This window comes from Stegostoma tigrinum, chromosome 9 (genome assembly GCF_030684315.1).
Source record: "Stegostoma tigrinum isolate sSteTig4 chromosome 9, sSteTig4.hap1, whole genome shotgun sequence".
Lineage (NCBI taxonomy): Eukaryota > Metazoa > Chordata > Chondrichthyes > Orectolobiformes > Stegostomatidae > Stegostoma > Stegostoma tigrinum.
The window spans coordinates 93,876,044-93,892,985 of NC_081362.1; the positions used below are offsets into that span (position 1 = coordinate 93,876,044).

General features: G+C 44.1%; 1 protein-coding gene across 4 annotated transcripts in view; it reads right to left on the bottom strand.

The window, feature by feature from the left end:
- The window catches only part of LOC125454703 (collagen alpha-1(XII) chain), a 266,793-nt gene that overhangs the window by 137,280 nt on the left and 112,571 nt on the right, over positions 1-16,942 (bottom strand). For all 4 annotated transcript variants that reach the window (XM_048535772.2, XM_048535773.2, XM_048535777.2 and 1 more), the window contains 6 exons: positions 15,866-16,005; positions 14,328-14,460; positions 10,919-10,945; positions 9,141-9,283; positions 3,741-3,870; positions 325-467 (listed from right to left, as the gene is read on the bottom strand). In XM_048535772.2, coding sequence (XP_048391729.1) covers positions 325-467; positions 3,741-3,870; positions 9,141-9,283; positions 10,919-10,945; positions 14,328-14,460; positions 15,866-16,005 — 716 coding nt within the window. The remainder of the gene's footprint in view (positions 1-324; positions 468-3,740; positions 3,871-9,140; positions 9,284-10,918; positions 10,946-14,327; positions 14,461-15,865; positions 16,006-16,942) is intronic.

The window sequence follows — 16,942 nt, forward strand, 5'->3', positions numbered from 1 at the left end:
CTTCCACACTGTAGGGATTCTATGATTCGACAGCTTGGGGCTTAAGCCATGGAACACCTTCCATAAGTCTCTCTGCTGCACTACTCTCCTCCTCGAGCATACTCCTTAAAACCTACCACTTTGACCAAGTGTTTTTGTTATGTCTTCACGTGACTCTGTGTCAACATTTGTTGGGTCATGTACTTGTGAAGCACGTTGGAAAGGTTCCCAGCCTGATGTGTGCTATGGAAGTGCCAATCGATGCTGTGGACTATCACTTCATTGCATCTGCCATTAGCCTAAGCTACTTTCAGCAATGAACTACAATTGCATTGTGATCCTCACCACTTCTTCGTTTCCAGTTCCAGTTGCAGGAACATAATGAATCTTATAACGACGTACAACACCTTCAGCAGGATCCCAGATCACATTGAGCGAGCTTGTTGTTGGGTTGTACACTCTGAGATTTCGAACTGAAGCAAGTGGCTCTGAAAAACACAAATGTTTCAGATAGTTTTATATGAAGTGCCATGACACGCTCAGAGCAATTTCCAAGGTGCACTGCCAATTTGCGCATCCCAGTACAAAGCCTGGTTTCAAATAGAGTCCATTAGCATGATGGGTCAACATGGACAATGATCCCCAGTCCTTATTGCATGAGTAACTCGATGTGATCAGAGGGCTAAACATAGTCTTCACATCCTCAGCGGAATCATGTTCTACTCTCCTGGAATCAAATAACATGAAATGAAGCCACTCAGCCCTCAATGGACTAAGGGGTATAGATTTAAGGTGAGGGGCAGGAGGTTTAGAGGGAATGTGAAGAAAAATCACCTAGAGACTGGTGGGAATCTGGAACTCACTGCCTGTAAGCGTGGTACAGGCTGAAACCATCTGACATTCAGAAGTGTTTAGATGTGCACTTGTGATGCTAAGGCATACAACGCTATCAGCCAAGTGCTGGAAAACAGGGTTAGAATAGTCAGTTAGTTGATTTTGACTGGTGCGGATACGATGGGTCGAGAGTCTTTCTCTGTACCATAAATCTGTACAACTCTATGCCAGCATTCACAAGGCTGATGCTCACCAATTTTAAAAGGAAAAGGTGAAAAATGGGACATCGGTATTTTTACAACTGGTATTTTTAGGAAATTGTCAGAACACTTAATGAAAACTGAGATTGTCCTGGCAAAGCCTCAATGCCTTGTCATCCCTGGAGCTGTTGTAGAGTGAATGACAGATCTGAGACATGACCAGAGGAAGTTGTTCATACCTGCAACAGGTAATGTACACAGTGTGCATAGGAATGGGGAGTAGGACATTAACCTATCAAGCCTTCTACACCTCATAGTTGATCTGTACCTCAATTCACTTTTCTGCCTTTGCTTATTCTGGATTCATCCCCCTGGTGGAAAACTTTAAAAACAAGAATGCTTCTGCAAGTCCCAGGAGCTTTTTTTGCCTCTGGCTCGTGTGGTGCTGATGAATTTGGGCCACCTTGGAGCCATGGTTAGGAGTATCAGCCTTCGCACACGTGGATGGCAAATGCATGGGTGCTCAAGATCTCAAATCTTTGAAACAAACTGCATAAATCTTCAGGGGTTTAAGTAAGCAGGATGGAGTAGGGCAGGCATTCTGAAACCTGAGCGACTCTTCATTCCTGCTCGCCACTGCAATGCCGTGGTGAAATAAAGGACACCCTCCCCCTAACCATTCAGGAATGTGAGTGCACAGTCCATGTGGCATTCCAGTGCAATACTACAATATGATTGGAATTGCTGTGACATAAACTGAAGTCCTCTCAGGAGGGGCATAAATAATGCTTTGGCATATTTTAAAGAAAATCTCCACTTTCACCTTTTTCTAATTCATCCCTGGGATGTGGGCTGTGCTGGGTCAGCATTTATTACCCATACTACTTGCCCTTGAGAAGGTGGTGGTGAGCTGCTTGCTTGAACCACTGCAGTTCACCTGTTGCACATTGACTGATAATGCCGTGAGGGACAGATTTCCAGGATTTTGACAAAGCGACACTGAGAAAACAGCTACATTCTAAGTCAGGAATGGCGAGTGGCTTGGAGGGGAATTTGCAGCTGGTGGTTTTCGCATGTGTGCAGCCCTTGCCCTTCTGGATGGAAGTGGCCGTGGGTTTGGAAGATGCTGACCGAGGATCTCTGGTGAATTTCTGCAGTGTGTCTCACAGATAGTGCACACTGTGTCGGTGGTGGAGGGAGCGGATGCTTGTGGATGTGGATCAAATCAAGTGGGCGGCTGTGTCCTGGATGATGTTAAGCTTCTTGAGTGTTGTTAGAGCTGCATCTATCCAGGCAAGTGGGGAGTATTCCAGCACACTCCCGACTTGTGCCTTGTAGATAGTGGACAGGCTTTGGGGAGTCAGGAGGTTAGCTGCCTGGTCAATAGTTATCCAACAACTCTCACCAATGACACCAATTGCTTGTTTCTTTATGACATTGCTGATTGTGGGAAGTTGAGTAAAAATAGGCTGCTATGTTTCCTGTATTAAGGAGGTGAAATGGTGACTACACTTCAAAAGTATTTAATTGGCTCTAAAGTACTGTGGAATGTTCTGAGGTTGTAAAAGGCACTAATTAAATGAATGTTCTTTCTTCTAAAGTAACAGCATCACCTGTTTTGATTTACACTCTATCCTATTGCCGAGAAAACCAGAAAGTTTGCTCGCCTTTCCCAATGTAACCATATGCTGAGCGGGTGGTTTCGATAACTTCTCCACAAAAAGCTCCAAATCCCTTTCCCAATCAGCGTGGCCTGCTGCTGATTTATTCAAAACACGCTCCTCTATTTAGTTTCCTTACTCCCAAACCAATTATTTTACATTTAGCAAAGCAATTATTTTCTAGAGCTCTCTTTGAAGGAGACTGTGAGATTGATGCCAAGTAGTAATTAGCTTGTGCTATGGATTTTAGATTCCTTTTTGCCTTGTACTCAGACAAGTTGAAAATTCCATTCCACAGCAAGACATGTGTGGAGGAAGGAGAGTTCTATTCTATCAGCCCAGAAGGAAATGAGAAGCGACTGAGGCTTGAGAAAGGGACATTATTATTTCAGAAATTAGGTGATCAAGAATTATTTAAGAGCAAGGAATTTGGAATATAAAGTTTAATAACTCTTGATTTAGAACATCACTCACCTAGTGTGAATTGGACAGATTCAGGATGGATACACTATACATACCCACCCAATTTAGATACCCCACTGAGTCAACTTCCATACCTGCCCTTTTCTCACAAGCTGGTTAATATTGAGGAGAATTCTAAAAAAAACTAAAAGAACTGCAGATGCTGTAAATTAGGAACAAAAGCAGAAGTTGCTGGAAAAGCTCAGCAGATCTGGGCAGCATCTGTGAAGAAAAGTCATGTTAATATTTTGTTGCCTCCACCACTAACAATCAGCTGCATCTACTTGACACTGTGGTAATTCACTAAGGTAGTTTCAACAGCAACTTTCCAAAACCAGGACCTAGACCAACCAGAGGGACAAGGGAAAGCAGATTCATGGGAATTCATTAGTCAAGAGCTGAGTTACTCGCTGGACAATTCCCAGTCTTTGAGCAGCACTTATAACCACAGTATACTGCATTTGTATGGCTGGGCCAGTTCAGTTTTTGAATCCTCAGGTGATATAATTTCTCCTCCCCAACCTCCCACGCAATCCCCAACCACTGTCCCCCCACCCCACAACCCCTGTACATTTCCAATCACATCCAGGGTCATTGAACATACTTGTTCTGCCGTTTCCAATTATCTGTCCCCCATCTCCAGCTCTAGAGACGGATACCACTCTGATTGAGTAAGGGGTGTCTGGATCCAGATTCTGTAGCACCACATTGTTCTGTCTGGGACCCACTGTAACCTTGAAGAGAAATAAATGCCTTGAGTTAAATATTCAATGGATGTAGAAACATAGAAAATCAGAGCAGGAGAATTCCTTTCAGCCCTTTGAACCTGCTCCAATATTCAGTCTGATCATCTAACTCAATCCCCTCTCTCCGCTTTCTCTGAATCATCCCCTGCGGCCCTAAAAACTACATCTAACTCCTTCATGAAAACAGTCAGTGTTTTGGCCTCAACCGGATTCTGTGGCAGAGAAATCCACAGGCTCACCACTCTCTGGGTGATGACATTTCTACCCATTTCAATCCTCAAAGACTAAGCCCAATCCTGTGAATCCTGTTTCTGGACTCTCTAGTCATTGATACATTGTTCCTGCATTTACCCTGAATAGTACAGAAAGAAGGGTGTCCGGAGGAAGAAAGCTTTTGCTGTCCCAGGAATTGGGGTCTCCCACGCTCTCCATCAGTGGAGCCCATGGAGCTCAGACTGGGCAGTGGTTTAGTATTATCATTCTCAGTCTTAGGTCAGATAAAATCCAGCCCAATGTGGTACTAATGGAATATCACATTATTGTATAGGATACTAGGTTGTGGGCCAAGTGCTAGAAACTGGGATTAGAATAGATGGAGATATCACAGTGTGGAACATTTCTAGTCCTCTGAGACAGCCTGGTTTGCTGTCTTCCTCCAGCTCCACACTGTATTATCTCTGACTCCAGCATTGGCAGTTCTTATTATCTCTTAGAGTAGATGAATATTTGATAATTTGTGCAATCTCCATGGGCTAATGGGCCTCTTTCTGTAATTTCAAAAACTCAAGGACGATTGGTGATACCATCTATCAAATGAGATCTGAAAGCAATCTGTCTTGTATGATGAAAATAAAATATTCTACCACACTGTTTGAAAGAAGAACTCTCTGACATCATGGACCATATTTTTTCCTCAACCAATATCCATAAAACAGATCATTTGGCCATATATCACCTTACTTTTTGTGGGATCCTGCTGTGCACAGAATGAAAGCCATATGACATACGGGAATACAATATTTAATTAGCTGTAAAGCATTGTGGTGCAGCAATTCTTTCACTAGAACATCAAATGTCCGCAATCCTGTCCCAAAAATGTTCCACGTCATTGCAAAGAAAACACCAAGAGCCAACTCTCAGTATGACATCATCTTGTATAATGCTCCCTCTGCGCTGCCTTGAGTGCTTCAGCCCCAACAAACTGCAAGAAAATTTTCAAATTATACCAATACCATCCTGTCTCTAAGTGAAGTTGCCAGTTGCATTCAATTCAGACGGTTAAATTCTTGGATTTTAATTGAACATGAAGGAGCTTGGTTGAGATTGTCCATCCTTTTGAGTCCAGTGCTGTCACATCTTTTCATGCTGGCAGAGGCAGGGTGTCTGGTGGACAGATTCTATAATCCTGCGCCATCTGTGGGCTACTTCAAACCGGACACTGTTGCCATTCTGCCAGAGAACCATCTGGAAGTTATTACTTTTTTTTCTCAAGAGCAGACAGTCCCTCTCTGTTTCTGGGAGCTGGGAGTGATGTTACAGGGCAGGCCATCATTGCCATTTTCTAAGTTGAGAAAGTTAATGATAAATGGTAGGTGCCTGTAATCTAAATGCAAATATGTGTGAACTCCCAAACACGAAACCTTGAATGTTGTTAATTGCAGCTAATTTCTCTAATATAATTGAAAACACATGGGTTTTAAACGTGGATTAAAGTCTTCCTTCTTTGTCATATCCAGTCAGGGTATAATTCTTATAGGGCATACTAAGGTTACTTTCAAAAGTAGTGGCATTCTAAGAAATCATGCTGTTGGCATGCTGGCAGTCATCTCAAGAAATTTTTTTGTATGTCTTCAAGACTATGAGAGCTTTGCAAACAAAGCTCTTGGATGGATTTGTCTTTGATGACCTACAAGTCTGCTTTTCATAAAGGGCAATGCAACGTAATCCAGTACAATGGGTTACTGAAGATTAGTTAAAACCTCTCTATTCTTGACAGATTAGACACAAATTCAAACAAAAATATCAAATGGTTAGCCACAACACAAGGCAAGTAATCCAATTTACTGGAAAACAATTTATTGGCACACAGTAAACAGTAACTGGTGTTTTCTATTTAATGGGTATTTGTTTTCTCAAACTATGTCTGAGAAAGGCCTGTTGATATTGATACATAAGTTGTTCAGTAAAGGAACATGACTGAATGTTTGAAGCTATCAAGTGAGTTAGTCAATGCAGTTCACAAAAGGAATATCACGCTGTGGATTCTTCTTAATATGTTTTTCTCCATTGTTTTTTCATGAGATGTCAATAGTAATGCCAGCAGTTTTTGTTTGCCCCTGAATTTCTTCAACTGAGTGGCTTCCCAGCGATTGTAGAGCCCACAGCCCAGAGTATATCTGGGTGGCACGGTGGCTCAGTGGCTAGCACTGCAGCCTGACAGCACCAGGGACGCAGGTTTGATTCCACCCTCAGGCAACTGTCTATGTGGAGTGTGCACATTCTCCCTGAGTCTGCGTGTGTTTCCTCTGGGTGCTCTGGCTTCCTCCCACAATCCAAAGATGTGCAGGCTAGGTGGATTATTGATGGAAAATGTAGGGTTACAGAAATGGGGTGAGTATGGGTGGGATTCTCTTTGGAGAGTCAGTGAGTATTTGATTGGCTGAATGGCCTGTTTCCACACTGTAGGGATTCTATGATAATATATTGCTCTGCACTTATTCATGTTGTTAGAAGGTATCATCGGCAGTTTCTGAAGGTTAAATATAATAATGATTTGTTGAAGCAAACATCTCTCAAATGCTTTAGCAAATTGTAGTAGGTGCAAGCCTCCAAGAAGAAAGGGCGTAATTAACTCTCCAATCTCCAACGCCCGAGCAAATCTTGTTCTGGGTGACTGGATGTGTCTGCTACCCACAAATGGAACATTGAGTCAGAAACAGGCTAAGGCTTTCATCAATGATCTAAGTCTAGGTAATGTGATATCACCTTGCCCAGAATAGAACAGTGCATGTCACTCACACTGCTAAGCAAGTTCAGAGGAGGTTTGAGGATATTTAAAACCAATCTGTGATAACTCTAGAGCTGAAACTGGAAGACTGTATAAGATGCAACATCTGGTTTACACTTTGACTGATTCTACTCTCTTGCAAAGTCACAGGAATAATATCAGGAGAGATGTATTTAGCTCAAAATGATACATTAATATAACCCTTACACTTTCAGTGGATGACATGACTGTTTTGAATACAAATTTGAGTTCTTTCAATATTACGTTACATGAGTACAATATGTGGTGGATGTAACATATTTACAAGGAACTTGTGGACTTGGAATAACATTTTGCCACGCTCCCAACAATAAGTACTCACTTCCAACCGGGGTCACTTGCAGTCAACTTAATACAGATTTCTCTGATGTAAATGTCATAGCTCACAGAAAGATAACAACAGGCAAGGTGGCTATTTGGCACATCATGTCTGTACCAGCTCTCTATATGAGGAAATCTGTAAGTCACGGTGGCACGGTGGCTCAGTGGTTAGCACCGCAGCCTCTCAACACCAGGGACCCGGCTTTGATCCCAGCCTCGGGCAACTGTCTGTGTGGAGTTTGCACATTCTCCATGTGTCTGTGCAGGTTTGCTCTGGTTTCCTCCTACAGTCCAAAGCTGTGCAGGCTAGGTGGATTGGCCATGCTAAATTGCCTGTAGTGTTCAGGGGTGTGTGGGTTTTAGGGGGGTAGGTCTGGGTGGAATGCTCCAAAGGGCAGAGTGGACTTGTTGGGCCAAAGGGCCTGTTTCCACACTGTAGGAAATCCAATCTAAGTCCATTCTGCTGTGTTTTACCTGTCAGCCTGTCAATTTTTACATCTATGAATGGTCTCAGTGCCTTTCTTCCAGAATCCTGTGCAAATTGAAACATTATTTTTTGAAAATGCCTGTTGGTCATGATTAAATGGGCATCACTGTCATGAACTGGTAGCAATACCCCGCTCTGTCACTATAATTGAGACAGCAACGTCTGTTAAAGCAGAGAAACTTCATACAAATGTGTTAAGTGTCAACATGAGATAATGTCTGTCCCCTTCAATTTTTAAATAATTGTATAAAAGCATTAATAATAACACCACAACAAAAAATTACTCTGATAATTCACATTTAGACCTGACTGAGAATAAGTTAAGATCTCCTTGTTAGTTGTATGCAATCTTATAAAAGCAACTTAAGGGATCTGCAAATAGAATCATAGAATCCCTACAGTGTGGAAACAGGCCCTTCGACCCAACAAGTCCACACTGACCTACAGAGCATCCTATCCAGACCCACCCAGCTATAACCCACCTAATGTACACATCCACTACAGGCAATTTGGCATGGCCAATCTACGTAACCTGCACATCTTTGAATTGTGGGAGGAAACCGGAGCACCTAGAGGAAACCCAATAGTTTTGAATGGAAAAGCGATTGTGCAATAACAGCACATTAATCTGTAATCACATGCATGGCATTGCATTTTGGATGATTAAACTCCAAGATATTGCAACTGATTATCAAAACTCTTGTTTCACACCAGACTATCTGCCTCAACTGATGATGGAATTGATCTGGATTTCAATCTACTCCTTTAGCCCGTAAATTGGCATTGACATTTACATGCTGCAACAATCATTACCAAAGAAGCCTAAGGTTAACTTAGTAATTAACACTGCATTATAGTCAAAGGAATAAACTTCATCAATGACATTCTTGTCTGATTGCCTGGAAAGCTATGCCACACTTTTGTTTTAGTAGGTTTTGCCCCATACCCTTGCAGTGCATAGAATCATAGAGTCCCTACAGTGTGGAAGCAGGCCATTTGGTCCATCGAGTCAACACCAACCCTCCAGAGAGCATCCTATATAGAACCACTCCTGACCATATCCCTGTAACCCTGCATTTCCCACGGCTAATCCACCCAGTCTGCACATCCCTGGACACTATGGGCAATTTTACATGGCCAATCCACCCTAGCCTGCATATTTTTGAACTGTGGGAGGAAACCAGAGCACTCGGAGGACTCGTTGTGCAGGCCATTCGGCCCATTGCTGGTTTTCCCTCACTTTGTCAGATGTGGAATTTCTTTCCATCCCGATGACAGCTTTTCCAATCGGTCCCCAGATTCTCGGATCTGGATGAACCACCTGCCATACCGCTGTCTGCCTGTATCACTGTTTCATCCAGGCTCTAGCCAATCAAAAAGAATCATGAAGACAATTGGGATTACCGTTTCATCAATAGGGTCTCCAGTCATGGGTGCATAGATAACCCGATAACCCCGGACTCGACCAATGGCAGGATCCCACTTCACTGTCAGGCTGTGAGATGTGGCATTGTACACTTGGAGGTTACGAGGGGGAGCAAGAGTAGCTGAAGAGTAAATAAACATCATTAGCGTAAATGCCATTTCCTCCCTCTTAAAAAAGGATAAAAGAATCTGACAGCGTTAGCATCTTTCACAAACTTAAGACATTACACTCCACAGCCTACTGAAGTGAAGTCAATGTAAGAAATGTAGCAGCCAATTTACACAAAGGAAAAATCCCTGAGTCTTTTTTTGAAATAATATCATGTTTTTTTTCCATTCAATTGATGGTTAAGTTAGGCTTTAGCACAAGGTCTAATGGAAAGGTGTAATCTTAGACAGTGTAGCATTGGGCAGTGGGAACATCAGCCCGAATGATGAGCTTGAGGATGGAAATTTCCAATTCTTGGCCAAGCACACTAGCTGTGCAATAAAGCGGCCTCTTAATTGCAATAACATGCCTCGGGCTCACCTTTTCAGCACATCCTCTGTTGTAACACATATGCATCTGTGTCTCTCTCTCCAGGCACCTGTACAGAATCTCTCCAAGCAACCGATGCCAATATCAATGCCAGATTTAGAGTAGCTATTGTATGCAGCAGCCTTACTCACTAACAACAGTGCTCCAGCTGTCAAAACGCATTCCACATCAGACTTGCTAAGTCAACAGATGGATTTCCCAAGTTGGTTTTGAATATTAGATCATTACATCCTCCTCCGTCATCCACAATTACACGTTATATTTTACAAAATGCTTTAGCAAGGCAGTCGATAGGTAATTTGCATGTTCATGGGAAAATACCGGGCATTCGCTTATTATTGAATTCCTGAAGAACTCTGCTGCAGTTCTGTTGCAGTGGCAAAAAGGTGGAGATCATTTGCCCCATCAAGCCTGTTCTGTAATTTTGCTAGTTTGTTTGGGTTTTATGGTCATCAAATACTTGAAAGGGAGAATATTTTCAGCATCATAAGGAAAAACAAAACAGGGACAGGAAATGTGGATAACTCATTAAAAGAGCTGACCCAGGCAATGGTCAGGTGAATGGCTTCTTCCTGTACTGCAAGACTGATGATTTTATTTAATTCAGATAACAGTTACGTCATGGATCATACATTTACGAATGAAGGAAAAACATATTGCTAACAATATTGTTTTGCATAAAGGCAGTCTTCCATTTGTACGACCATTCACAATAATTCTTGCTCAGTATTTTTACCCATTATATTGAGGATATCGTGAGCCCCAGGAGGGATCTGAGCCTATAGCAGGCAAGGATCAAAGAGAGAAATTGCAACTGTTTTGGTATCTTCTCACTGCTCCCTTGGAGGACTGTATAAAGCATCAGAAGGAGGCAAAGACTGGGTACCAATCTGGCAAGTTGAAATGTCACTGGTTCCTCTGTGGCTCTGAGGATCTTTCTCCCAGCCTGGGGAGTTTAGTCCTACCAGAACCTAGAGGAGGAGGCAGTGCACTCATTCAGCCCATGGACGTAAAAGATCATTTGGAATTCTGAGTAATAATTTCAGGGTACAGGCACTTGGAATGTCTGGAACTGTGTTCATTTAAACTCTGAGGCAGGAGCATTCCTGCAAGAAAGCTCCTTACAGATCCAGGGATATACAATGTAGTCTGATACTCTGACTCACATTTTCTACAAGCAGAGGTTTACCACTGAGAATGACAGAAACTGAACACTTACATGGTGTAGTCGGAATCATCTTGGGCACTAAAAAAATTAAAAGATGACATCTGTTAATATCAGGTGTTCTCTTTAAATTACAGCAAAAAATCTGGTTGACATTCAGAATTGGCTAAATTCTCAAGTTTATAGGCGAAGTGAATGAAGTTCTGAAGAAAGGTCACTGGATCTGAAACATTGACTCTGCTTTCCCTCCACAGATGCTGCCAGACCTGCTGAGTTTTTTTCCAGAAATGTCTGTTTGTGTTTCAGATTCCCAGCATCTGCAGTTCTTTATTTCTTTTATATACTGTGCATCACTAGACCATGAAGAGTATGAGACAATAAGGTTCAATTTCTTCAAATTATTAAAACCAATTTCCTTTCCAGTCACCTCATTTGCTTGTATTAAAATGCACAGTCTGACATTGTTTAAAGTTCCATAAAAGCAAACATCAAGAGTGTTTCACTAAATGGTGAGCGATCTGATAACAACCAGTAAAGTTAACCTGGCGCAGTTTACATTAAATGCATCAGAAAAATATCAATTGATTGTTGCATTATTCCAAGATAGAGAGACAATACAACTGAATCCCATATTTTCTCCGCAAGGAGGAGGTAACAAGTTTGATGGTGGGGGGTATTGGTTCTTTGTATTCAGAGATGGGTTATACTTCTAGGAGGAATAGATTACTGAAGGGTTGGGTCTCTAAACACTCCCTGACCACCACCACAACGTCCCCCTACAACCACACATCAACGAATACCAGTCACGGTTGGACATAGAGCAGTTTTTCCGCCGTCTTCGCCTCCATGCCTACTTATCTAACTGGGAGCCTAACCCTCCCTCCACTGACCCCTTCACCCTCTTCCAACACAAGTCCTCCTCCTGGACACCACCCCCAGGCCTCCTACCCTCCCTCGACCTCTTCATCTCCAACTGCCGTCGAGACATTAACCGCCTCAACCTCTCCACCCCTCTCACTCACTCCAACCTCTCCCCCGCAGAACGGGCAGCCCTCCGCTCCCTCCGCTCCAACCCCAACCTCACCATCAAACCCGCAGACAAGGGTGGCGCAGTGGTGGTATGGCGCACTGACCTCTACATCGCCGAGGCCAGACGCCAACTCTCCGACACCACCTCCTACCGCCTCCTCGATCATGACCCCACACCCGAGCACCAAACCATCATCTCCAACACCATTCACGACCTCATCACCACAGGGGACCTCCCACCCACAGCCTCCAACCTCATTGTTCCCCAACCCCGCACGGCCCGTTTCTATCTCCTTCCCAAAATCCACAAACCTGCCTGCCCTGGTCGACCCATCGTCTCAGCCTGCTCCTACCCCACCAAACTCATCTCCACCTATCTGGACTCCATTTTCTCCCCTTTGGTCCAGGAACTCCCCACCTACGTCCGTGACACCACCCACGCCCTACACCTCCTCCAGGACTTCCAATTCCCTGGCCCCCAACACCTCATATTCACCATGGATGTCCAGTCCCTGTACACCTGCATTCCGCATGCAGATGGCCTCAAGGCCCTCCGCTTCTTCCTGTCCCGCAGGCCCGACCAGGCCCCCTCCACCGACACTCTCATCCGCCTAGCTGAACTCGTCCTCACACTCAACAACTTCTCTTTTGACTCCTCCCACTTCCTAAAGACTAAGGGGGTGGCCATGGGCACCCGCATGGGCCCCAACTATGCCTGCCTCTTTGTAGGTTACGTGGAACAGTCCCTCTTCCGCACCTACACAGGCCCCAAACCCCACCTCTTCCTCCGGTACATTGATGACTGTATCGGCGCCGCCTCTTGCTCCCCAGAGGAGCTCGAACAGTTCATCCACTTCACCAACACCTTCCACCCCAACCTTCAGTTCACCTGGGCCATCTCCAGCACATCCCTCACCTTCCTGGGCCTCTCAATCTCCATCTCAGGCAACCAGCTTGTAACTGATGTCCATTTCAAGCCCACCGACTCCCACAGCTACCTAGAATACACCTCCTCCCACCCACCCTCCTGCAAAAATTCCATCCCCTATTCCCAATTCCTCCGCCTCCGCTGCATCTGCTCCCACGATAAGACATTCCACTCCCGCACATCCCAGATGTCCAAGTTCTTTAAGGACCGCAACTTTCCCCCCACAGTGATCGAGAATGCCCTTGACCGCGTCTCCCGTATTTCCCGCAACACATCCCTCACACCCCGTCCCTGCCACAACTGCCCCAAGAGGATCCCCCTCGTTCTCACACACCACCCTACCAACCTCCAGATACAACGCATTATCCTCCGACACTTCCGCCATTTACAATCCGACCCCACCACCCAAGACATTTTTCCATCCCCTCCCCTGTCAGCTTTCCGGAGAGACCACTCTCTCCGTGACTCCCTTGTTCGCTCCACACTGCCCTCCAACCCCACAACACCCGGCACCTTCCCTTGCAACCGCAGGAAATGCTACACTTGTCCCCACACCTCCTCCCTCACCCCCATCCCAGGCCCCAAGATGACATTCCACATTAAGCAGAGGTTCACCTGCACATCTGCCAATGTGGTATACTGCATCCACTGTACCCGGTGCGGCTTCCTCTACATTGGGGAAACCAAGCGGAGGCTTGGGAACCGCTTTGCAGAACACCTCCGCTCAGTTCGCAACAAACAACTGCACCTCCCAGTCGCAAACCATTTCCACTCCCCCTCCCATTCTCTTGATGACATGTCCATCATGGGCCTCCTGCAGTGCCACAATGATGCCACCCGAAGGTTGCAGGAACAGCAACTCATATTCCGCCTGGGAACCCTGCAGCCATATGGTATCAATGTGGACTTCACCAGTTTCAAAATCTCCCCTTCCCCTACTGCATCCCTAAACCAGCCCAGTTCGTCCCCTCCCCCCACTGCACCACACAACCAGCCCAGCTCTCCCCCCCCACCCACTGCATCCCAAAACCAGTCCAACCTGTCTCTGCCTCCCTAACCGGTTCTTCCTCTCACCCATCCCTTCCTCCCACCCCAAGCCGTACCCCCAGCTACCTACTAACCTCATCCCACCTCCTTGACCTGTCCGTCTTCCCTGGACTGACCTATCCCCTCCCCACGTATACTCTCTCCACCTATCTTCTTTACTCTCCATCTTCGGTCCGCCTCCCCCTCTCTCCCTATTTATTCCAGTTCCCTCTCCCCATCTCCCTCTCTGATGAAGGGTCTAGGCCCGAAACGTCAGCTTTTGTGCTCCTGAGATGCTGCTTGGCCTGCTGTGTTCATCCAGCCTCACATTTTATTATCTTGGAATTCTCCAGCATCTGCAGTTCCCATTATCTCTTTCTCCACCACCATCAAGTGCTTGTTTCTAAGCCAAAACAGCATAAGCAGGGATAGGGAGAAAGGGAAAAGACTGATGGAGATGTATTTGTGCTAAAGACTTACATGTACGTTGGGAGCCAAAGAGATCTTCACTTTCCATCTCATCTGGGTAGATGGCAGAAAGGGAGACATCATATGAGGTGTCAGGATTCAGGTTGTCTAAAACTTGGCTGTTCTCCTCCCCATTTGTAATCATCTAGACGGAACAAGCATTAGCACTTAGGTCAACAGGGTGTCAGAGCCAGGAACCAATTTTCTTTCTGAAAACTCATTTTTCTATTAAAATGGGAAGTTTGAACTTGATTTCATCCAGGGAACTAAAGCAATCATAACCTGAAATTTAATAACTTCTGACTGCAGCCACGGTCCCAAGTGTCATCTGGGATATCTCTGAAGAAAAGCTAATCGAAAGGAACAATTTGAAATGAGTGAATAAATCCTCTGATGTAGTATATCCAACTAAGCCCAACATCTCAATATTAGATACACAATGTTCAAGATCAGTTTCTATAGCAATAATATGTATGTACAGATAAAAAAAAAGCTCATGATTTTTGTTACAAGTGATTGAAAGAACTCTTCCCATTGTGATGGAGGGTGTGACGTATATCAATTTTAATATCATTTATTTTTAAGTTTGATTTTTAAATTAGTGAGATACGAGTTTTTCAGTGTGTCTGAAGTATTTTTGTTGCCATAATGTTTTCTTTGAAAACAAAGTGACTGTGAAATAGCTTTTGGAAAAAATGGGCTTTTGTGTAAATTTGAAGAGTTTGCAACTAAGTAAGATGAACAATGGTGCATCATGGTCTCTGTAAGAAATTTCTGAATGTGCGTTTCCTTTTAAGTCTAGGGGAAAGACCAATAACTTGAAATTAAGGGGTTTTCTCAGTTTCATTCTTGACGAGTTCTGCAGAAGTCCTTGAATGAAGATAATTCTCCCCACACATCAGCCAGTTCATCCAGAGAGCTGAAAATTCAGCATGTACGAAAGGACCAAACTAATCCCTTCCTGGCACAGCTAGGATGTGGAGGTGTCAGTGTTGGACTGGGTGCACAAAATCAGAAGTCACGCGGCACCAGGTTATAGTCCAATAGGTTTATTTGAAATCACTAACTTTCGGAGCGCAGCTCTTCTGATTTCACCTGATGAAGGGGCTGCTCTACAAAAGCTTGTGATTCCAAAGAAGCCTGCTGGACTATAACCTGGTGTCACATGGCTCCTGACTTGGTACAGCTAGGGGTAGGGGTTTATTACATCCCTTCCCATCCCCATCTTATCTGAAAGCTGTTCACACACATGGGTTTTGAGGTTGAAGATAGGAGCAAATGTAATTGTAATTGCCATCACAGTTAAGCAGCCCCTTGGCACTCCCTGTCACGATATACAAGAAACAGTGGAGACGGATTCACTGAACTGAAATTGAGCAGGATATGAAATTCCTCCTCTGTGGATGACAATAAGCAAAGGAACATCAATGCTGTACAGCAGGAACATTTCCACACATCTACAGATATGCCCATCTGCAATTTGCTGCATATGTACGTATTAAAGAGGAAATCAAAATGATAACAGAAGCAGAAAGCACTAGTCTCCTCACCTCTTTTCTTTCTCCTCCTCCAGATGGAACCCAGGTGAGTCTGTAAAGGGCAACATCTCTTGCTCCATGATCCCAGTGGACACGGAAACGCTTCTGCCCTATGTCCGTGAAGCGTAGGTTTGTTGGAGCTGGGACAACCACTATAGTGAAAGAAAACAGAAGCTGTCAGACCTGTAATGTACATGACCTGTGTAGTGATAATGGGATCATGGCTCGGTATAAATAGTCAGGAGGGAAGGATAGAGGAAAACGATTGATATAGTGTCATTGTTAGCTGATGTTCTAACACCAATGGCTTGCATTTATATAGTTCCTTTAATGTAGTAAACATGATTCACAGGAGCACAGGCAGTTTTTAAAAAAATGAATTGACAACTCGCCAAAGAATGAGATTTTTCCTCAACTGTTCACAGCTTCATAAAAGAGGCAAATGCTAAGAAGTGTCTCAGTTTCATTCTGGAGGAGTGTCCCATCAGAGAAGACATTAGCAAGGTTTAGGACAAACGACATATGCAAAATCACAGTAAGCAAATCTACATTGCAATGAGCTGATACAGTAAGTAGATCTCTTCAGGTCACTATTTTCAAAACACACAAACATTTGACCAGGATTATTTGGATTCTGTTGTATTTAATAATCAGGACTAGCTCTCTCCCAGCACAGTAAAGTCTTAAATACATAGTTTTTGCTCAGTGCTAATATATGATATCCAATTAAGTTCTGTGTTTCGTCTCTTGCTTTGCATTTTTTTCAGTGCCTTGCAAGTCATTTTGGGATAGATTCTGGTTTTTATCCTACCCTGTGATCTCTAACAGTATTGAAGTTTATATCACTACGCATCTGAACCAGTGCCAAAGTGGTAAATTGACATCTTTATTAATTTCAGAGCCCTACAGGGATAGACACAGGATGTCGCAGTCATACTTCCAGCCTAGAAAGCATTGCTCAGAATATTGTGAAATATTCTCAACTTGCCAGGATGAGTGCAGCTCCAACACTGAAGAATGTTTACACAATCCAGGAAAAGGCCGTCGACTTGATCAGCACCTCAACTACTAAGACTCACTCCCTTTGAC